This window comes from Metopolophium dirhodum, chromosome 8, assembly GCF_019925205.1.
Source record: "Metopolophium dirhodum isolate CAU chromosome 8, ASM1992520v1, whole genome shotgun sequence".
NCBI classification, from domain to species: domain Eukaryota; kingdom Metazoa; phylum Arthropoda; class Insecta; order Hemiptera; family Aphididae; genus Metopolophium; species Metopolophium dirhodum.
Window position 1 is genome coordinate 32,172,306 of NC_083567.1, and position 24,575 is coordinate 32,196,880.

Consider the following 24,575-nt stretch of genomic DNA (forward strand, 5'->3'; position numbering starts at 1 on the left):
CATTCTAATAATTACCCTCCTGTCACAACTCTTAAATTATCTTTATCTATAGATCTATAGAGTCTATCTTTAACTTACCATATACAGATATTAGCCATTGCCCATTAGGTATGATATTTTGAAGAGATCTGCTCTCTAATAATATAGACCTGCAGTGATTCTCAACCTTTTTAAGCTGCCACCCCCTTTAGAAGCAAAATACAGTGGAACCTTGGTATCTCAAACTCCGGTATCTCTAAGTTTCTGTAGATCGTCCCTTGGGACGAGTGGACATGCACCGGACTTTAACATATACTCAGATATACGATATACAATATTATTGTATCCAACGATTAAAATAAATATTTTAATCTGATTTTTTTCACGTGAATACCTACGAATTTGGAAATGATATATTATTTTAAATAATATCGTAGATACACTTGGCCAAATACGTTTGTATACTAACCATCTTCAAAATGTCAATACTCTAGCATTGATTATTTACAATTATTGTCTTCCATATGTTCACAATATAAACCCCTAAGTAAGTTAGATAACTCTCGTTACCTAAATAATATTATGTAATATTCTCTAAAATCTCAATATACTAAGTCTTACATTAAAAACCGCAAACCATAAAGCTGATTAAGTATGTTTCATATTGTATGTATATTGTATGTTTTTGGTGCAACTCTAAAACAAATGAACGTACATAATAATATGTTACGGGGCAAAGTAGGAAGTCGGGCATTGTGCACAGTGCCCAATTATATTTGGGCACTGAAGATTAAATATAATACAAATTTAATAAATCATCTAAAAGGGTATTTAAATAAACATAAAAAAAACTTGAAATAGACTATTATCCAGTTAGGTACCTACTACTGAATAATTAATATTTAAAGCTGGGCAATAACTCGTTAAAAAGTTAAAGTTGAGTCAATTTAACTTTTAAAATTTGTACTGGTGGTACCTCATTAGCCTGGATAAACACCTCTTTGCATATTGTAAATTGGTTCCGACTGTAGAGTTGATGTAGTCTAGCCCTCTTTTGTTCCAATTTCATATAAATTATCTTTTACTGAAAAAAAAATATTAATATAAAAGTTATTTTATAATTTTAAGATTAATTACCAGAAAGTATAACTAACAGAATATACCGAAGATCACATCTTGCTCGAACCACATCAGGTATTTTAATTTTTACATATTCTCCTTCTTTTCCTGGGAAAGAACGTTATTCAGACAAATTCTTCATATTCTTAGCTTGTACTTTAAGATTTTGACATTTGATCTATTTGAAGAAATTGATTCTATCCTCAATTTTATTTAATCGTTTTCATCTTCATCGGAAAAAGTTGTTTTGCAATGTCATTATAGGTAGTCTCCCTCGTTATATTTTTATTATATTTCAAGTTGAATTCATACCTCATACGGTTTCTACCTCCATGTCCCACAGATACATGCGTTCCATTAAGAAGTTGAAATAATTGTTCGTTGTAAACATAATACTTAATTAAATTACCTTCGGATACTGAAACTACTAATTTTTCAATCCCTCAAATATATTTACAATACACCCTCGCGGAGCCCGGGTGGTTCGATGACGAAAATATAATATTATCTAGATAGCCATAATGTTCGTGTAATATACTATGTGATAACTTTATCGCTAAAATAAAATATTAAAGTATAGCTTTGTAGTGATATTGTTACGTATAAATGCATATAAATGTGCAAGGCTGGGCAGGCAAGTTAATGATTTTTAACAATGTACGAATACGATACATACTTTTTGACATGATAAAGAAATATACTGAAATAGTGAAATATAATTAAATTAAAAACAAAATAAATTAACTTAACTTACTTCTTAAAATAAAAAAAATTAACTCGTTAATTTCACGTTAATTAAAAAATAAATTTAGTAAGTTAACAGTTAAGTTAATGAAAAGCCAATGTAACTAGTTAAGTTAAAAAGTTAAAATAAAATTAACTTTTTAACTTAACTTTAACTTTTTAACTCGTTAATGCCCAGCCATGTAATTGTGTGTACCGCGCTGTATTTAATTCACTTTGCCCACTTGAATCTGGGCAGGGTACACTTTGTCCGGGCAATCTAGTACAATGCCCGGTCAATGTATAAACAATTTGAGTATTAAAATGATCATTCTTACATTGCCCAAAATATTCGGGCATTGTGCACAGTGCCCGGACATGGCCGGATTTCCTACTTTGCCCGTAACATATATACATTACATTTTCACTGGTTGTTTGTATTCGCATACATGATAACATTTTCAAAATATTTCGATTTGTTTGGAACTGTTTAAAGACATTTTCAGTTTTCAATTTTATAAGTATTTAAGATTCTGAGTGGAACGATGGATGAATGTATTGATTTTACAATGATGTGTGTTTTTTTTATTTTTATTTTTGTGTCGATAAGTAGTCGAAATAATGTTTTGATTTTCAACTTCAGTATCTTGTTTGATGGGAAAGTGATTATTGTTGGTGTAATGGGAGGTCAAAATTTAATATTCCCAATAGTTTTCAAAAGCGCCGAGAAAAACAACATAAAAATTAAGGAAAAACGGGAATTTTTACGCAAAATTCGTTTTCTACAAAATCGATTTTGGTTTTTGGTGTAACTCTAAAACAAATGAACGTATGTCACTTACTCTACGTATTTTCACTAGTCGTTAATATTTACATTTTCTATACACGATAAAATTTTCAAAATATTTTGATTTGTTTTGAACTGTTTAGGAACATTTCCTGTTTCCAATTTTATTGGTCTTTTTTAGTTTTTTCTATGAATGTCAATAAAACTTTATTTGTAAGGTAAAAAAGCTTAAAATTTTAATACAAGGCTCCTATTATATTGTTACAATTATATTTGAAAAATATTAAAAATCCTTAGTCACAGTTTTTATTTATAGGCATTTAAAGTTCAAATCTTGACAAAATACAGAAAAATCACAAAAATTAGCAAATTAAATTATTTTGAGTTGAGAATTCATAAAAATTTTTCTTTTTAAATCTAAGATTTTAAATGTAATACAAGATTCCTCATAAAATTGTCTACCTTTATCAACAACAAAAAAAGGTGGATAAGTGGATGTCGCTCTGCTGTACAGTAGGTTACAAGTGGGTCACTGTAATGGATGGTGTTAAATTTTAATTCAATGATATAATATCATTGTATAAGAAAAACGATTCTGAGCGAAAACGGTCAGTCAGCCTATGAAATAAGTATATTTGATGATATTATTGTGAATAAAGTAATTTATATATAACCTATTTACGTGGAGCCTTGTTTTAAATTTTCAATCCTTAGCCATAAAAGTTAAACATTTTATACATTTTTAACTACAAAATAATTAATAAATTATAAATTTGATAAATTTTGTCAAAATTTGAATTTTAAATGCTTATAAAAAAAAATTGTGCCTATGTATTTTTTATATTTTTCAACTGCTACGGTCATTTGTTTTAGAGTTACACCAAAAACTAAAATCGATTTTCTCGAAAACAGATTTTGCGTACACATTCCCGTTTTTCCTTAATTTTTCTTTTGTTTTTCACGTCGCTTTTGAAAACTATTGGGAAGTTTTTACTTTTGACCCCCCAAAGTACCAACTAGATTCACTTTCCTATCAGAAAAGTTACTGTTGAAGAAAATCCAAGTACTTTTACTGTCCTAAAAGATGATGACAAACACAAAAAAAAAAAAAAAATAAAACACACATCATTGTAAAATCAATACATTCATCGCTTCGCTCAGAATCTAAAATTCTATAAGTAAATCAAATTAAATTTTTATGAGCGTTTGAAATTCATATTTTTACAATATTGGATATTCACCTAATTTCTCATGTAGCAGTTTTGTTATTTTATTGTTATTTAAAAACGAATAACTGTACATGCAAATTTTACTGAATGTTTATATTTTCATTTTATATTCACCATACATTTTGACTCGTTTTGAGCTGTTATAAATTCTACGTTAATCACAAAAATATTATCAATTAATATACTTAATAATATTATAGGCTGACTAATCTTCTTCGCTCAGAATCGTTTTTCTTATACAATGATACATTGATATTATATCATTGAATTAAAATTTAACACCATCCATTACAACTAGTCAGAGACCTACTTGTAACCTACAGCAGAGCGACACACACTTGGCCACCTTTTATTTAATTTAAAATAGCATTGCTATTATAGAAATTTGAGGTTATATAATATTATGTCTATCTTATCTTCTAAAACATAATATCTATTTACACATTGCATGTAATTTATACATTGCACAGCTATGTCGTAAAAATAATGATACTATTGGTAATTACTAATTATAATTATAAAAGTAAATTAATATGATTTTTTAGTACATAATTATAAATTATATTAAATTACTTTTAAATATTAAGCATTGCTACCGAACAAAAGTACAGAAAATTATTCAAGAATGTTTAAAGTAATAAAAGAAGCTGCTCTAAGAAATGGTTAAGTATTTAGCCCAAATACATTTCAAATTGACTTTGAAATGGTATGATTGTTTCAGTTAGAGAGACTTTTGGCTATGAAACATCTATAAAAAGATTTTTATTACACTTTGGTCAAGCAATTTGGAAAAAATTCTATTTTATTATGATTCGAAGAGATGGATTTCGGCAAGACTACTGTCTACTCTTCTTTCGTTTGACATTACTATTGTTATTTTAATCTAATTTATATCAACCATTGTTCGTATTTATAAAGCACAGCTTAAAAATTATGAATAAATAAAAATGAATACTTAAAAGGACACCACACCCACAAGTGTTGTCTCCATTTTACGAACATACAACATGGCAAATTTATGTTCAGCAGTTCCAATTTTAAGTAGTAAGCTTTAATAATAAGAATGAATTGATCTATTATCAAACTTAAAGTTAAATACATTATCTGTGCTTTCTCATAAGTGTTTTTTTTTTAAATATTTTAATTGTTAATCAGTTATAAGTATAAAAATATTACAATTCGTTTAACAAATTAAATACAATAAAAACACACAAAAAAGCATTGTTAATGGTTTTTCCATTAAGTTTGATAGGTCAATTCTCTCTATTTTTAAAGGTTTTACACAAATTAGATATATTGTACGTTTGCAAGACAGAGACGACACATGCAGACGTGGTGTCTTATTAATTATACTGATTGTAGTACAATTCATAAGAAAAATAAAATGTGCTAAAATAAAATAAAATAGTTAAATTATGTTTGGTGAATATGGAGTAAATTTTTATTGGGTATATAAACTGCTTGAATAAAAACATTTAACAACAACCCCAAATAAATAATTAAACTTTCCCTTAAAAAAGTGTATATAAAAGTATAATTGAAATAAAATGGCTTAAAGTATACAATTAATTACACACATTATAATTTTAGTTTAACAAAAAATGTATTTGTATATTATAAGAAGTAACCTAATTTTTTTTTTATACCAATTTAAAAAAAAAATTATTTAATATATTTATCCATAAATTTTCTATGAAAATCTGAACGTATACAATCATTTATAAATGTTGTGTTCTTTTCTGGTTCTGTGCGAGCACAATTTTTAAATACCACATCATCATTCCAACGTCTCTTGACTTTTTGGTTAACTTTGGGTACTGCTGATCCACCACCATAGCTTAATAACGGATTTCCTTGAAGAATATTCTGGATTCTGATTTGTTCCTCAGCTTCACGTTTGTCTGCTTCCTATTAAATAAATGATAAAATAACAAAATATTATTGTTTATATCCACATTATCTTGTTTAAGCCCATTTATAAATTAAAATGTTTATTACTATTATATTTACCAAATTGATATGGCTCTTAACAATAATTTAATCATAGGAAATTCAAGGGAGTTTTTTAGAAAAACTTTTATCGTTTTTAAAAATATTTCTTTCAGATAATTGTAAATAATAATAAAACAAAATGTTCTAAAATTTTTAGTATTTGTCTTATTTTAATGTTGTACATTTTTACTTTTTTATGCAATAAACACACATATTTTTAATTTCATATTCCGAATTAGAATATTAAATTTCAAACAAAAAGTATATGAAGTTTACGTATTTAAAGTTTAGATGAGCAGAGTAGTGGACCAACATTTTGCAGGGACCGGTGTAACTAATTATAAACTACTCATCAACAATTTTAATTTTAAAATACTCCGAATAATATTCTGCTTTGGATTATGAAATTATAATGTAAGTTATTGGGCAAAAAATTTACTACTTAAAATAATATAATTTTGTTTTTTTTAAACTTTAATAATTTATGAAAAAATAAATGGTTTGCGTAAAAAATCACCTTGTTTTATGCAATATTTTAAACTAGAACCTATTAAATATTTCATTACTTGTACAATTTTTCATTCATACATATGCATATACATAATATTATGATGATGTTTATATATACTTATTCTAAATTGTATTATTTATGTGTAAATAATTAAATTTAACAATCCGTTACTCCATATGACAATATGACATATTAATATTATGCAATATATGTAGTCTATTTGCTGTAATAACACAGTAAAATTTAATTATTTACACATTTATAATAAAATTTTAATGAAATGTGCATATACTATATGGATATTATTATTTAAGAATGGGTAATTTTAAACTTTAAAATCATGGATTATGGAACTGGTTGATGTCACAAGAATATTATTTTTGTATGATACCTTCATTATTTATAAATTATATTAGCTATTAAATATAATAAATTACGATATTTATATAAATGCATTAGTAGCCCCTAATTTATAACTAAGCTATATTGTTTATGTAACTAATAAATATTATATTTTAAAATATAAACATCCAAGTTTAAAGATATTGGGATATTTACCTAACCTTTAGATATAACCAAAAAGGTAATAGTAAAATATACTAATCATAGTTAAAAAAAAAAGCTTATGTTAATAAAATATAAGCCATGAAGAAATTTTGGAGTTATGACTCTTGGAAAGTATTTATGTAATTCTTAACAATGATTCTTCAAAGGCCCATTTATCATTACTTAAGTACTGTTATTCAATGCATTAGTTGGTAAGATTATTCACATTATCTTTTTTTTTGTACTTTGATATAGGTATATAATTTACAAGTTTACCAAAAAAAGGGTAATACAATTGTATATTAAAGTAAAATATTAATTTTAATTTTATTTATTATAAGCATTTTAGAATTTTCAAAAACTCAAACACTGATGAAAATTGGTCGGTTGACTGATTATTCTTTTTTAAACTCAAGAGTACCTATAGTCATCATTATAGTTAACTATAGTAATATTCTCATAGGTTATATAAGTCATGGGTTGTATATTATAATGTTGTTTTTTTTTTATATTATAATTAGGAATTAGATTTATCTTTTAAGCATCAATGTAAAACTTTTTGTAATCTGCAATCCATTTCCAAAATGTAAAAAAAATCTATAATATAATATAAGTACAAGCAATACTTAAGCAATACATTACACTACTATTTTGAAAATGTGCATTTGTCCCTTATAAATAAAGAATATTTTCTTTAAAATAAATGCAGTTGATACAAAGAGTTGTTATTCAAATTGATTTTACTATTCAAACGCTTTAAAAATGGATAATAAATAATAATATACTGAGATATATTACCATACGAGCTTCTTCAGCCATTCTTTCTTTTTTAATTTTTTGTAATTCTAACATTAATTCTTCAGCGTCATCTTCACTATCGTCATCATCCGATGCATCTAAATCTAGTGGATCGTCAACATCCAATGTTGCAATTGGAACATGTTCGGGACGTATTTTTTTCCTAGATAACAATAGTTTTTATAATAAAAGTTTAAATATTTCTTATATTGTTGCACTTACAGTGGAGGTTCACCTCCTATTGCTTTGGTCACAACAGTTTTTTCTTTTTCTTCGAGTACTTTGGCAAAATCTTGCTTCTGAAGCTCTTCAGTTGTGCCCTGTCCAGGTTCCCTAGACAAAACAATGACAACATGGATTAGGTGGTTGCTCCGTTATTACAACGGTGAACGTAAAATACCTGTATTTTAATTTTGTGTGCGACGGTAAGTCCCTGCTGGAATACTGCACAGACAAGGCACTGAGATCATTTTCTCCACGGCCTTGGCCACCACGGGCTGGTTCAAACGTCGGTCGGGCAGCAGTCGTCATGTCTTAGAGAAAACGATAAAAATAAGTCGTACAATTACGGACCGATGACTTCGTTCGGTAGTACGATTGATTGTAGAATGATTAAGCTTTAAAGACGGTACAGTCACAGAATAAATAACAATATTGTTCAGAATAGTTATTCTGTGGTACAGTAGTTGAGTATCACACTGTGATTACTTATTATAGCGCTCCAATCGTATAGTTTCCGCCACTACAATGTTTACCGTGACAATATTTCGGATCGCGATTTTAGCTGAGGTGACCAGACGACGGTGCTGCTCTCTGCTATCCCGTCCGTAAACTATATCATGATACAAATTGTGATTCGGTATTTCGGTCATAGACATTATAATAGATAACCTATAAATAAATAATAATAAAAAATAAATAATAATTTAAAATAAATTATAATATGTCTATGATTTCGGTCACGGAATATGGAATTTTTCTGTGATTCGGTTATCGTCGCCATAACAGAGAAATTCCGCTATGAGCGGCACATATTGGGGAAACAGATTAACAAAACGCGCTCTGTTGGAACCAATTTGTACCATCCGATTCGGCATGTATTATAGAATAATATATAGTTTTATATAAGTTATTTTACTTTTTATAATAAGTTTATTTTGGTATCGAAACTTCATATGCTTTTGTAACTAACTTTATCCGTTGGTAAGTAAATTGTCTACTAATATTATCAAATACATACAAATACAATTCACTTAAAGGTAAATATATGCGAAATGTCGGGAAAATACATACAAACTCCCGACTCCACGTAGGGGGGAACCCGCTTAACCATAAGTACGATAGTCGTCGACAACGTTCCCAGTCTTCCCAATACGGTGTGCCCATAAAGTAATGAAACTTTTTGGGTGCACCCAACAATATCGCAACAACCGATAACAACAATACGGAATTACGGAACATCAGACATCCGAACATTCAAATTTCATTGTATGAACATTTAATTTATATTTTTAAACAAATCTAGTTTAGCACCCACTCGAATTTTTCGATTTTTTTTCTCTGGAAACCTATTAAGAACGATGGTGCAAAAATTAATTGGCAGAATAATCATTAGTTTTTAAGATACATCTACGCGAAGTTCACGATTTTCGGTGTCTTACTCAATGCGCAAAACACGTTTACCGCGCTTAAAACGAATTATTATTTTTTTTTTTTAAACTAAGGTAAATCAACGCGTATTAAAAAGGTGGGTAAGTGGATGTCACCCTGCTGTTCGGCAGGTTACAAGCGGGTCACCGTATAATGGATAGTATTAAATTTGAAATCAATGACATACCTAATATCTATCCATACGGATAAATCACCAAAAATTCATTAATTTACCTATATAAAACCACACAAAAAAAAATGCATGCGTTTGTGGTGTTCTCTTAAAAGTCGAGTTAAAACCCAAATATTTAAGGGGGTTCCAGTCGGTCATTTTCTAAGGAATAAGAATTAGGCGTACAACCGTAAGTACAACCGGGCCATGTCAATGTGTGCTAGTGTAAATGAACATTAGTGTGTGTGCGCAGTATATGTCAATCACTGAACTAAATGCTATAGTTCAGTAAATTTAGTTCAGTGATGTCAACGCGTCGCGAACCGTAATCACATCCTAAGAACCGGCGTTCTCGCACTCGCAGGCACATGTCAGTTTATTAAAATTAGGAAAAATGTCACTTTTCGAGTAAAAACACTCGTCGGCCGTGAGACTTGGGTTGGTGCGATTTTGATTCTGTAACAATCTTAACAATTATTAACACGTCCACTAAAGAACGGTTGAATAATTTTTTAGAAATATTAATTTCTTCAATACTTCTATGGTTGAACAAAAATGTTGTAAAAACCGAAATATTGTACAATATAATAATATTGACAAAAGTAGAAACTTTAAAAAAAAGCTCCGACCGTTCTCTAGATATGTTAAGAAATCTTATTATTTTTACAACATTAAAATCGAACCCTCTGAAGTCTCACAGCGGAAGGTCTAAAAACGATTTTTTTTTTACAACCGACTGGAACCACCATAGCATTTTTGAATTGAGCTTAAAATCATTCAAGTAATATCTATACTATCTAGTATCTACTGAGTAGGTAAATCATTTGAAGAGTAAATTAAAAAATATTAATATTAAAAAAAAAATCAAAATTTTCACATACCTGTTCATAAGCAGTTATTCGTTTTCTCAGTTCTCCATTGAGTCTATCTATAATTACCAAAAATGATTTTATTTTAAAAGTTTTATGACCATCAAGTTCAGTGTCACTTCAACTTATTTCATCATTCATTAATTTCCGTTTTTACTTCCGCTGAATTTTATCTTGATATTTTTTGTTTATTGATTTGAGTCTTGCTTTTTTTTCATATACGTCATGCATATCCCTCATACTAGACACATATAGTATGAGTGATTTGTACAAAGAAACAACAGTTCCCAAATCAATATCTACTGATTGTAATTGTTTACTAGTCAAATGGAACCTTTCCATAATATCACCCCATAAAGTAGCCATAAAGGCTGTTTCTAAGCTATTTAATTTTAAAAGTAATCCTTTAGCTTCACACCTTGTACTAGGTTTTTTTATTGCAGTCTTCACTAATATGATGTTGGAGTTAAAATAATTTCATTCCAATCTTTGTTGAGACTCATACAGTCACACATGCTTCATGTCTGGCTGTGACCATCTTGTGTCAGAGAGTTTTTTCAATGATACATTTTTAGATTTTGTAGTTGGGTAAATATACTAAAAAAATTGTAAAGATTATGAAGTAGACTAAAAAAAACAATAGCATCTTTACGAGAGTCAAGAGCACATTCTCCAATTAAATTTAGAGAATGCGCATAACAAGGTATAAAATGAGCTAATGACACTTATTTTTAACACGTGCCTGAAGTCTAGAATAAGCACCCGCCATATTTGCCGCATTATCATAGGACTGTCCTCTGCAGTTTGTTTAAGTCAAGTGTGTGATCACTGGGCACAACCGTTCGTATCTAAGACTGTGGTTTGTATACATGTCGACGGCCATAAGAGCCCATGTAATATCTTACCAATTTTCATTTTGCTTTCATCTATTCTGTGTCACTCCATTCTCAAACTATAATATTATATTTTTCTATGTCCTAGTAGGTATTTTCATGAACTAAGAAGGTCTTAATTTTTTCAATTGATCTTGAGCCCGGCAGCTGAGGCCATTAGCTATTTTTAGTTTTACTGTAGGTTATTAAGTCGGTAGGGGGAGGAACACGTGTGTGTTGGGTTTGGCAGAATTTTTGATTGGGCACCCGTAGGTATCTGCCATGCCCGGGCGGGGGATGGCGGCACTTGTTCTCCGGACACCGTGACTTGCACGGAGAAAAATGCCGCTCGGTGGTCGAGAATCGAACTCGGACCAGCTGTGCCGAATCCGTCGCGTTAGACCGCTCGGCCACCTCGTCCCACGATCTTAATTTATGGTATTATCAATGCATGTTTCGTGACAAATGAAAACAAAAAATCATAATAATTTTATTAGTATAATTACTTTTTTTATCACCAAAAATAACCTACTGTATTATATCAAAATGCTTTCCAAAATTTGCCGCCCCAAAGATTTGACCGCCTGGGGCCCAAGCCCCATCTGGCCCCCCTAAATACGTCACTGGCGATACCCACTTGCCAAACTTTTATTATATTTGTTTGGTTATCATTTATTATAATATTTTTGCACAGCAACACTTAACCAAAATATCAATGTTTCTATTGAAACAGATTATAATAAAAATACACCCATGTTCGAAACATATAATATAACTCATTCCTATTAGGTACCTGTTTAAAGTGTTTAAACAAACAACTTGACATGCTAATATACTATGAATATAATTGTAGTCATTTTAATAAATAAGTATTTTAAATATCAGAATTATATTGAAATAGATATTGGTACCATTATTTTGCTAGTGGTTTTAAAATTAAGTCATAAAACTTGAATTTTTGTATACGATCCAAGAGTGGAGGGACGTCCAGATCCAGATTAGGATTAAATGCAATCTATTTTGTGGTTTATCTTGGTTGTATCACTGGTTTGCTGTTAAAATAATATATATGATATGTATATCCTATATTCTATTCAACGATTTTATAGAATATAAATAATTAAGACATAATATTAATGCCGTGATAGATTTAATGTTCTCGAAAAATTATAAATAATGTAAGTATAAATAAAGCGTTAAAAAAATTCTTATAAGTTCCAATAAATTCAACATGCCATTTTTAAATTGTTTAATACTTCTTTCATCTTTGGTTAATTTTGATAGCTTTATACTACTACCAATACTTCGTAATCATTCAGAGGTACTTCCTCACCGCCATACGGTACATAACAAACACTGTGACTAGGTTGAACCTGTAACAATAACCAAATCATATTAAATGTTTGAATGACCTATGTATCAAAATAACTTACAAATTTAAAAATGTACAAACAGGTATCAACATAAATCATTAGTGTTATAAAAATTAGTTTTAATATATACTTTAGACTGAGAGAAATATTTCAAATACAAATAAAATTACATTTATGAAAAGTTTTAAATACTATGAATTGTATTTAAAACTATGTAGGTATTTAAAAAAATACTATTTAGAGTTTAACATCATGTTATTATATCGGAATATTAATAGTATAATAAGTACCTGTGATAGCAGTAACTAGTTATATTAATTATTTGGATAAAAATCTATTTAAATTTAACGGAAAATACCAAAAAAAAGTAGGTGCCAATATAAATATTTAAAAAAAATTATAATTCATATAAAAGTTTATACAGAATGGAATAACAATGACCAAAGAAAAAAATTTACAATTTAGAAATTAATTTTAGTGACTTATGTTTTTTTTTTAAAATATACTAATTTATGTTTGTTGACGCTTGTAATGGTTGATGTTAAAATTTGTTTGTATGCATCTATTTAATATGTACAATTGTATGTTTATTTATGGTGAAGATGTCTTATCATAAAATTCAAACACACAATATTTTATTTAAAACATTCAACATTATTTTTATCCTATTTAAAATAGTAATAAGAGTGGATATCATAGAAACTGATGTATTGTATATTACCATGGAAATTGCATTCAACATTGGTTATGCATAGGATTATCAACCATGTTAATTTAGCAACAAATTGGGTCATTTTTCCAAACACAGTTTAAGCTATATTAAATATATTTATTCAAAACGATATTACAAAAGTATATTCTAAATTTAACAACACAAATATAAACTACAAACTAATAAGTTAATAATAATATTTGTCTCCCAATAAATGTATATATTTTGTTGTAGCTTAACATCTACAATATAATAAATCTTTATTACTTATTTATATAATTAAATTTATCTATAAATGTAACTAAAATATGAATACAGTTCTTTCCTTTTTTATGTATACTTTTGGCTATTTCTTGCTATTAAGATGTATACATTATTTTATATCTGCTGGAATAGCCTTAAACATACAGCCATTTGTTATCTATCTCCATCTTACAAATGCGTTACATAATACATTTACTATTTGTTATGTAAGACAGAGATAACAAATATCTCTGTAATGTTCTCTTAAACAATAATTCTAATAAATATAGATATAATTCAAAGAAAATATGTGATGAAAAAAGATGATCCTTTAGATTAAAAGAAATACATTTTGTATTAATAACGTATGTGTTCTCAAAAAAAAATATATGAAGCTAATGTGTATGTAATATTAAACAAGAACCAATAATTAATTAAGAAGTTCCCAACTGTTCGTTCTTTTTTCTGGAGAAATAGGGACCCCATCAAGATGGTTTTCTGAAGAAGAGCTGAGATTGGTTTTTAAAAGGTTATCTTGTATTTTTAAATCATTATCTATTTTCTTAATTTCTAAATTAGGATTTTTTTTGTCGATTGTGGTTATAGATTCTTCACGGATAACTCGAGATATAGAATCTCGTATTTCTCCTCTTAATTTTTTCTGTGCATCAACCGTTTTCAAGTTTCTCATTTCCATAGCAACATAAGCACCAAAAACATCATGGTCATCATTTTCTTTCTCCATCGAACTCTTCAATAATTTCATTATCAATGTATCTATGTAAGAACTTTCCTCAGAGCGAAAATATAAGGAATTCTGAGCCATTATTTTATTTGTTTTCTGCGATTTTATATTATTCTGATTCTCCTAAAAATATTTTACACAATTTTATTACAGATACACAATATTTTATAGTTAATGGATGATTAATAAAGCTTATATACAAAGTGTAACAGAAAGACCAGACGAAAAAAAAATGATGCTATTTAAACGTATGACAAAAATTGTTAAAATTATGTGATTAGTAAATAAATTAAGAAATATACTCATGTCAACAAATTCCCAAAAAAGTTATTACGTTAAAAATTAAATTAATCAAAAAAATATTGATATTTTAAAAAATTCTAAAAAATAAATCACTGAACTTAGATAAATGTTTTTACTTTTAAAATTGTTCTTATAATCAGATTCACAAATTGGCTATCTTGAAAATATCCAAAAAAATTTAAATCAAATTTTTAATTTTTAATGTTAAAAAATAAAAAAAAATTTGTATAATTTTAATGTAGTGCAAGTGACTATAAATTATAAAAAAAATTTTAATTTTGATTAGAACAAAAGTCAGTTTTATCTGTTACACCCTGTACATATAGTGGAAAATATACTAAAATAATTTAGAATTTATTATATGTTAAATACTTAACTATTAAATAATTAAAAATATGTATCAAATTATGGGACTGACAAAGTCTACATATTAATATAGGAAACAGATTTTTAATCATATAATTGAGATATCGAGTCTTCATAAGTGATAAGTGGAAAGTCTACGATTGAGGATTAGTTTAATTACTTCCTGAACAAACCAATAGAATTTATTGATAAATATAAATTGATCAATATATTAAATAATATACATATAATACTGTACGAATATGTGATAATTGATGGATAAATTCACACTTGGTCACATTTAAGAAACATTTGATCTAATAAAAATATAAGATTTAATACCACACTATAGATATATAAGATATATAAAAACATAATAAGTGGTTAGACATTTTAATTTAAGTATGAAGCATTCCTTCAGTATTATCCAGCTATAACAAAATAAGTTTTAATCCTTTGGTATTATTTAATTTAAAAACTAAAAACTTTTTATATTTTAAGCCCCTATGATATTTCTAAGAGAATTTTGCATAGAAAAATACATAACAATATGTATTTTTCATTTTTAAACAATTTTATACATATAGTTATAAATTTAAACATTTTTATTAATTCGAAATCTGTTTCCTACATATATTATTAAATTGAGATTTTCTTAAAAGAATAATAGGTATTCTTAGTATGTTCCTTAACATATTAAATTGGATTGTTAAGAACGAATTTTTTTTTATATGTAAAAATAAGTAATTTTAAATACATTTTCCATCCATATGTTTATATGATATTATTAATATTATCTTTCATATTATTACTAATAATAAAATATGTACTTTGTTAGAATGACTGTTAGGTATTATCATAGATATTACTTTTAATCAATGGTATTATTAAGAAATAACATTACTACAGTAAAATGTCAATTATCTAGTCTGAGCTGAGACATTAATATTATTAATTTGACTTAAAATTCTCCATTTATTATATAAACATTGAATGTGTTATATAAATATTTAATTTGATTACAATTTAAAAGTTATACACACAATTGATCCAGATCATTGACAATCTATTGTATTAAATATTACATAAATTATTATACTTATTTAAATGATAAATGAGTATCAATATTATACATTATACCTACTGTGCCATGTTTTGATATATAGTATGTATCACTAATTATGAAACACACTAACACTTAAGAGTTTAGTTCACAGATATGAAAAAATAATATAATATTTAACTTACCTATTTTGTTAATTTTATTTTTGAATAACCATTATAATATAATATTATATATTATGAAAAAGTGTATACAAACATAATCACTAAGAAGATGAAAATATACTTTTTATATCAATGAAATACAAACGGATATTGTTGCATTTTTTTGCTGTTAATATTCATTTGCTAATTAGGTATATTCTTTAAATTTTTTGTGTAATTTTCTAGTTAAATATAAGAATGTAGTGAAATGATTAAAATATTATTTCAATTTTGCACATTTACAATGCGATTTAATTGATAAAATTCACAAGATTTAATGTAATTAACATTAATGTGAAAATGTTTACTGAAAACTTTTTCCATAGCATTTCAATAATAATTCTTATAAATGCTTTTAAAGTACAGTAAATAACTACCATAGGACTTGTCTTAAGAACAGTACAAATATAAATACAATTATCTTTGATAATAACGATTAACAATGATAAAATAGGTCAAAATGTATTGCATCAGATAAAAAAAAATAATTGATTATTCATCAATTGATTTTTTTTTTTTTGTTAAGTTAAAGTAAATTTAAAATATTGCATAAAATTTAACAGTACAGTTTTGGTATATTTAGTGTAATACTGTAAACAGTACAATCAGTTAAAAATATTTTAAGCTGCAATAACATCCAAACTTTGTATATACAAACAGTCTCTCATAGATATGAATGAATCAACTAAATGTGATTTAAGACCTTAATATGTAGTATTTACCTTTCCAACAGTCAAAGAACCATTATGTTCACCACGTCCAACAAACAATGGTTCACCATCTTCTGTGTGACCTGAAGATAATGCGCCTACTGGGATTTCTCCATTGTTGGCTTTTACCCAAGTACCATTACAGTTGCAAAGTACCTAAATCAAATAAAATGTTAGAAAATGTCTAAAAAACATGTTGATTAAAAACAAATAATGTCTTCTAACTTCATAGTTTTCTTTGGGATTCTCAATACCACCCCAAGGTATATAGACAACACCATGCGAAGGAACAAGTTTACCAGGAATCAGAGCACCATTATGTTCTGCTCTGGCTACATATAGCTGTTCGTTGGTAGCATCAAAACCACCAGGTAAAGCATTTGGTGGTATTTGCCCGTTACTAGAATGAACCCAATGAACTGGACCAGAGGATGGTCCATCAAGGTTCCAACCAGGTGAAGCTGCAGGTGGAGCTAGAAAAAATTAAGTTTAATGTTTAAAATTAAATTGAATGAAACCAATGTCTAAAAACATATCATACACATTACACATGAACATGGAATTATATTACAAATATAATTAAAAATTTACTAATCACAAATCACAATAAAAATATACACAGGGGCATTCCTAACCTTTTCCTTTTAAAGGTTTTGGTTTTGGGGTAGCAACTATTTTGCTTTTAAATTGATCATCTGCTGCACCATGAATGTGCCAATTGCCAACAGCCCCCCAACAAGTACGAACTCCATAATGAGAAATGATAAACGGACTTGAATCTTTCCATTCAAATAATTTAGTTTTTTCACTAAACACTTCAATAACACCGTCTCTCCAAAAAATGACAAATTTCTTTGGAGTGTCTTTACACAGAAGCTGAGGAGTGTCAACGTGCACCTTTAAACACATCAATCATTTTATACATTTATTACATTTATTACATTTCTTCTATAATCAAAATCATATATGAATCACGATTGTCACAATAAGTTAATAAGAGTTAATCAGAATCAAAATTTGAAGATGTGTTAAACTTATTATTATTAAAACAGAAAGTAAAATTAATTTAGTTTTTGTACCGTACCGTTCAAGAAAAAAACATTAAATTAAGTAAGAGCATTGAGTGTTAAGTGAAAAGCACAGTATAATATAATTTTAAACCTTATCTGGTGTTTGCTTGTTGTAACGAATGGCAGATGCTGTATTCTTCCAGCCACCAAGTAGTACCTCTACCATAGGTTCAGATTCTTTATTTTTAGTTGCCAAAACAATATGTGCATCATTGGCACTATCTACCGAAAAACTTATTGATCCATGAAGTATAGTTCTAAATATGAACTCCTTAGAATCTTCAGTATTTATGTAAATATTATCTATATGAATTTAATTTCAAAAATAAAATTTAAAACTAAATATGTGAAGTTGAACACTTAAATATAATCAAAATATAATATTATAACTATCAGAGTACTCCTAAATAGTTATAATATATATAGCTATAAATAATTATATACTTAAATTTATAATATTTTTTAAATCTTATTATTATTCTTAAAACATTTATGTTGTACAATACAATTTCAATATATTTTTTCTAGGTAATACCATATCATGTGTCCATTTATATTATTATTATATATATAATATATAATAATATATAATCTTAATATGTTATTGATTTAATTATTATTTGTAAAATTACAAATATCTTATTGATTAAATGTATTTGATGATATGTGAACAAACCTTCAATAGTCCATACACCTGTAGATCCCCATCCACTACGCACACCATAGAACAACACATTTAAAGATTCTTCATCTTGCCATGACATAAATGGTTTTTCTTCTCCTTGTTTTCCTACACCAATAAAACCACCTCCCCATTTGATCCAAAATCCTCTAGCTTCGCCATCATTCAATATTTTTGGAGTATCAACAATAACCTTGTCTGGCTCTTCATTATTTTTGCGTATAGAAGATTTTGTATTTCCCCAACCACCAATGAATATCTGATTAAAATACAAACAAATTTAACAGTTTATTATAACAATAATAATTAATAATATGTATTTAATATTTATATAGTTTTAAACATAGTATTTTTTTAAAGAGTAAATTGAAAATAATAAGACAAATTAACTGATTAAAAGTAAAATTGTATGAATAATATATAATATATATATAGATACCTCATATTTGGGCGGCTTGTTATCTGCAGTAGCAGTTAATGCAATATGAGCATCGTTTGACGCTTTGACGGTGAAATGTAAGGAGCCAAAATTCAAGGGATTGAATTTATAATCTTGGCTATCAGCGGTTGTTATTTCTATAACATAAAACAAAAAATAAATAAATAAATTGTATCATTGTGAAAAGTTTATTACAGTAGGTAATTTATATTATTTATTATGTAATATAGATATATTTTAGATTTAAACTAAGCCACTAAGGTCTACTTTTGATACTGCAGAAACTAGACAAAAATATGTCTACGCTGTTTGTTAGAAAAAAGAAAGTAAAATATTGGTACATTTGTTTTATATATTTTTACATAATTACCTATTTTATACTAAAACTGTTTTTTTTTTTTTGTATAATTATTATTGTATAAATCATATTAGTTTTTATGAACAAAATTATATTTTATACTAATATTACCATTGTACATTTGCATTACATCCAAACCTGTCTACATTACTGTATTTTTTATCTTACTTATGGTTTATCTAATAATATTTATATAATCCATAACGGCCTTATGCTGCTAGTATACTATTAATACATAATATTTACAAATAATTTCTTACTTATCCACAGTTTTTAATTATTATATTTTGACATTATGTAGATAACATATACATTAATATTGACATTAAAAATACTATATAAATATTAAAATATAATATATTTTATAGCAGTAAATAATGATAAATTCTTGAAAATGAATAGTAGCATAGTTCATAATTTAATTAATATCCCATAACTACACGTAACTAACAAGTAACCTTTTTCTAAGCTTACTTGGTAAATTATTGTTGAAAATCTATCAATGGCATATTGAATAAAGTTTTAAAAATAATAGGACCAGTAGGTATATTTTATATTTTCATATCTTTTTTTTAAAGAAATTTATCACTTACTAAGTTTTTAACTATTAATAATTTAATACTTTTGTTTACTAGGTTGAAAACATAACTTCACAAATTTCAAATCTGTGCTAATCACTTAGGCTTGATAACCTTGAATTATTAATGATCTATATTCATTAAATATTATTGAAATTAAAATGAGCAATATCTCTACTTAAATTTGTATACTTTTGTGTGAAAAAAAAACAAAACTTATTAGGTAGGTATATATTATTATGTTTATACACGACCGCCTATGAATACTAAAAAGACCATGTAGAAAAAAATTGTTAATAATACACCTATTATGAAAATAGCCAATAGTAGGTAATATACAAGTATAGTAGACTAGGGATCCATCACCTACTTAAAAAAATTTTTTAAAATATAACTACCCACATATAAAATGAAAGATAAGGTATTGTTTTAGGTTCCTCAGTAATAAGTAATAATCATGTTTAGGTACTAAACGGATGGTAGTGTTTCACTGTTTTCTTACTTAGACGAAGGGTCAGAGACTTCATGCAATCATTCCCTTAATATACGTTTTTAAAATATGCCTAAAATGCGAAACATTTTAACTACACTGTTTATCAAAAAAAAAATTTTTTTTGGTAGGTAATACTATTAATTTATGTTGTAAAAAGTATACATTTCTACAAATGTTTTAAATCTATGTATATCTATGTTTAAATATTATTCAGACTTCAGGTTTTTTTAAGCTTGTCTGAAAAAAAAAAGAAAATTCCATTTATATTTCTATAATTAACTTATTAAATACTAATTATTACCATATATTACCTTGAGCATATGGCTGATATTTTAAGATGCACAATTATTTTATTATTAAAAATACAATTTATGGTTATCAGCTTTTAAACATTGAAAAAAAGGCCATCGGTGGATCATAGGGGGAATCTATGATCTATCTCTCTCACCCTCCCCATCTATTTGACCTTTACACATTTTGACTTTTGAATAAATATTAGATACATGCAAACCAAGTTCCTAGCCCTACTTATAGGTATAAGTAGCAATATGGCCATGTCTCATGGGGTAAGTATCATTAAAAGCAGTATACAACTATGAAATCAAAATGAAACATTCAAACATTTTATAGTTACATATTTGACATAAGCAGAGTATCTATTTAAGAATTTAGATGTTCATTGATCATTCGTATATTGAGCCTATTCAAGCTAGCAACATTTTCTGAAACTCAACATAATCACAACTATATTACGTAAAAATGTAAAATAAAATATTATATTTAATGGGAAGTTTTATAGTTATAACTTATAAGGAAAATGAGCCATTGTTCGAGTAGGTAATCAATAATACCTGTGGAAAACGGAAACAATAATTTATTTTGTCTATTATTATTATTGTTTACCTATAAATTTTTCGTTTAATTACGTTATACCCAATACTAATAACAGGTAGGTAGTAGGTACACCTATATTTTATTTATGTATAACTATTGTGCACGTCGACCGTCGCGATAATAACTAATTACTACAATATAATATATAATATTTAAATATATACATAGGTTTAAACAAGAACAACCCACGAGCGATAAAAAAAAAAGATAAATTGAACTAAATTGTCTTAGTTCCTCACGGACATAAATAAACGTAAGAAACCAAGAAATACATTGAGATTAAATAATTATAATATGTTTGTTGAGTTCAGCAGTCTCGAGCGGTTCTAAAACTGTATAATATATATTATGATTTATAAGTTATAACTATTTAAGTACGCCGGTGAAACAAAAATAGACCGGTCGCACTCGTACGTATAAATCGCCGACAAGTCTAATGTATATAATAATATTACCTACCTATTATTATTTATTACTATTGTTAATATTAAGGAATCCTCGTACTACGAGCCTAAACATAATTTTTTATATTTTTTTTATATTTTTTGCCATAATATCATCTCAAGTCAGAAGTCTTAACTAAAATATATTACGCGACCATATGTCATTGCTGTGTTGTATTAGCAACGATGAATGGCCCGAACGGGTACAGTGACAAAATAAAATATGCTGTAAATTGTTATTTTTAATAGCATGACGTGTCGCTTACCGGTGGCCATTATATCGTGCCGGACGTTGCGCTATTTTCTTTATAATTTTCGCTGACGGAGACACGAAGGCGGATAAGCGATGTGGATCGACAACGAACGACAGCGAAACACGACGACTGAGAGGAGAGTGGTCAGTGACTCGACTGACGCGGTGACGCCTGTGGGGCCTGTACTGCTGTACCGCCGTGGAAGTGTGGGGAAGTACACCGCCAGTCAGCTGCAGTAGCCGAATAGTATGGTACGCTAAACATAGGCAGCGCCGCTTTGGGCAGACGGGTGTTCAGCGGCGGCGTCAATGCGCATAGCCCCCTCCCCCTGCACATCATCACCACTCGCCATGTACGATCGGCAAGCCGCGGTATCCCCCAGCCGCCTCACCGGGCTCGCAGGCCGCAGCCGACGGGCGCAGGCTCACACGGCCACACGGCCAGCCATCCATGGCCAGTCGGCCAACGCGCGGAGAGCCGCTGCCATTTACTACAATAGTATTGTAATGTAATATAAAAATCGACCTTGAAATTATTTATGGTCGTACGTCTTCCGCTCGAGGACATCATCGCCAGCTCGTCTAGTTGAAGACGCCGAACGTCGTGAACCGTGTCGTTGTCCTCACACACACGAATAACAATAATAATAATAATGACGTATAATATAATATACCTATATTTAATACAAGTATATCACTAGGCACTCTACTTTAAGGTGCCTGTCAACGTTCAATTCGAACCACTACTCATTTCGACGTCCCTCGTGCCACCTCCAGGCACCAATCATTCAGCCAACGAGCCACTAATAAGACAAGCGTCTGTAATATTGTGGGAATTGGCGACCATTCCCCCCCCCCCCCCCCCCCCGATATATTTTTGATAATTATTTAATATGAATATAATATTTACCTATGCCTATTGTCGAATATTTTCAAAGATTTCAAAGAATTTTAGATGTATATTTTTGATCAACTGAACTACTTGAATCAAATTCACAAGCATAATTGCAATTATTAAATTTTTAAATATTCTAACTGGTAGTTTTAACAAAAAATAAATAAAATAAATATGAAAAAATATAAGTTAAGAAATAACAAAAGAATCAGAAATCAGAATTCAAATGCTTTTTACAAAATGTATAATTTTTATGTCGGAATTTTTAATCATTTTTATTAATTATTATTATATTTTACTTTATACCTACTTATTTTTTTATTTTTTTTAATGTTTCAAGTAAGTAATTCAGTTGATCAAACATATACATTTATAATCTACTATATTTCTGAAAATAAAAACTGTTTTATATTTTATTTAAAAAAAAAAATTCATATTAAATAATAAATAATATTATATTATTAAATTCAATATTATTAGTCAATAATTAACTTTATAAAAAAAGGTGGATAAGTGGATGTCGCTCTGCTGTACAGTAGGTTACAAGTGGGTCACTGTAATGGATGGTGTTAAATTTGAATTCAATGATATAATATCATTGTATAAGAAAAACGATTCTGAGCGAAAACGGTCAGTCAGCCTATGATTTTACCAAGTATATTTGATGATATTATTGTGAATAAAGTAATTTATATATAACCTATTTACGTGGAGCCTTGTTTGAAATTGTCAATCCTTAGCCATAAAAGTTAAACATTTTATAAATTTTTAACTACAAAATAATTAATAAATTATAAATTTGATACATTCATCGCTTCGCTCAGAATCTAAAAATGTTGTCAAAATTTGAACTTTAAATGCTTATAAAAAAAAATTGTGCCTATGTATTTTTAATATTTTTCAACTGCTATTAGAACGATATATCAGGAGCCTTATATTAAATTTTCACGCTTTTTTACACAACAAATAAAAATTTATTGATATTTATAGAAAAAAAAACTAAAAAAATTGAAAACTGACAATGTCCGTAAGCAGCTCAAAAAGAGTCAAAATATTTTCTACATTTTATGTTGTATAGAAAATGCTTATATAAACATTCAGTGAAATTTTCAAGTATCTACAGTCATTCGTTTTTTAATTACAATAAAATAAGAAAATTGTTACATGAGAAATCGAGTAAATATCAAATGTTGTAAAAATATAAATTTCAGACGCTCATAAAAATTTAATTTAAGTTTCTTCTAGACATTTTTTTTTTGATAAAGGTAGACAAACTTATGAGTAATCTTATATTACATTTTCAAATCTTAGATTTAAAAAGAAAAATTTTTATGAATTCTCATCAAAATAATTTGCTATTTTTCGTGATTTTTCCGTATTTTGTCAAAATTTGAACTTTAAATGCTTATAATTAAAAACTGTGACTAAGGATTTTTAATTTTTTTCATCTGCCTTTGAAACAATAACCTAGGAGCCTTCTATTAAATTTTCAAGCTTTTTTACTCAACAGATAAAATTGTATTGAT

General features: G+C 27.7%; 2 protein-coding genes across 3 annotated transcripts; both read right to left on the reverse strand.

Annotated features, from left to right (window-relative positions):
* Positions 1-5,348: 5,348 nt before the first annotated feature.
* On the reverse strand, positions 5,349-8,422 carry LOC132950754 (protein CWC15 homolog). Its single transcript, XM_061022303.1, has 4 exons — positions 8,085-8,422; positions 7,907-8,017; positions 7,685-7,847; positions 5,349-5,745 (listed from the first exon to the last, which is right to left on the reverse strand). Exons 1-4 carry the CDS (start codon positions 8,213-8,215, stop codon positions 5,500-5,502), a joined length of 651 nt encoding a protein of 216 aa, XP_060878286.1. The 5' UTR covers positions 8,216-8,422; the 3' UTR covers positions 5,349-5,499.
* A 3,956-nt stretch (positions 8,423-12,378) lies between these two features.
* On the reverse strand, positions 12,379-22,384 carry LOC132950751 (uncharacterized). 2 transcript variants are annotated; one of them, XM_061022300.1, is made up of 8 exons: positions 22,168-22,374; positions 19,136-19,272; positions 18,691-18,955; positions 18,106-18,317; positions 17,580-17,841; positions 17,170-17,417; positions 16,957-17,100; positions 12,379-12,620 (listed from the first exon to the last, which is right to left on the reverse strand). In XM_061022300.1, the coding sequence occupies exons 1-8, from the start codon at positions 22,175-22,177 to the stop codon at positions 12,534-12,536; spliced, it is 1,365 nt and encodes a 454-aa protein (XP_060878283.1). In that variant the 5' UTR covers positions 22,178-22,374; the 3' UTR covers positions 12,379-12,533. The 2 variants fall into 2 exon arrangements, with proteins under 2 accessions (XP_060878283.1, XP_060878282.1); XM_061022299.1 differs by lacking the exon at positions 12,379-12,620 and adding an exon at positions 13,429-14,443 and having other exon boundaries at positions 22,168-22,384.
* Between the last annotated feature and the right edge of the window lie 2,191 nt (positions 22,385-24,575).

Coding starts and splice junctions, on each gene's coding strand:
- LOC132950751 (XM_061022299.1), bottom strand. Junction 17,842..18,105: donor ACAAGCAAACACCAGATAAG/GTTTAAAATTAT, acceptor ATGTGTTTAAAG/GTGCACGTTGACACTCCTCA. Junction 17,418..17,579: donor AAAACCTTTAAAAGGAAAAG/GTTAGGAATGCC, acceptor AATTTTTTCTAG/CTCCACCTGCAGCTTCACCT.
- LOC132950754 (XM_061022303.1), bottom strand. CDS start 8,215: ATGACGACTGCTGCCCGACCGACGTTTGAACCAGCCCGTGGTGGCCAA. Junction 8,018..8,084: donor CACACAAAATTAAAATACAG/GTATTTTACGTT, acceptor TGTTTTGTCTAG/GGAACCTGGACAGGGCACAA. Junction 5,746..7,684: donor TGGCTGAAGAAGCTCGTATG/GTAATATATCTC, acceptor TTTATTTAATAG/GAAGCAGACAAACGTGAAGC.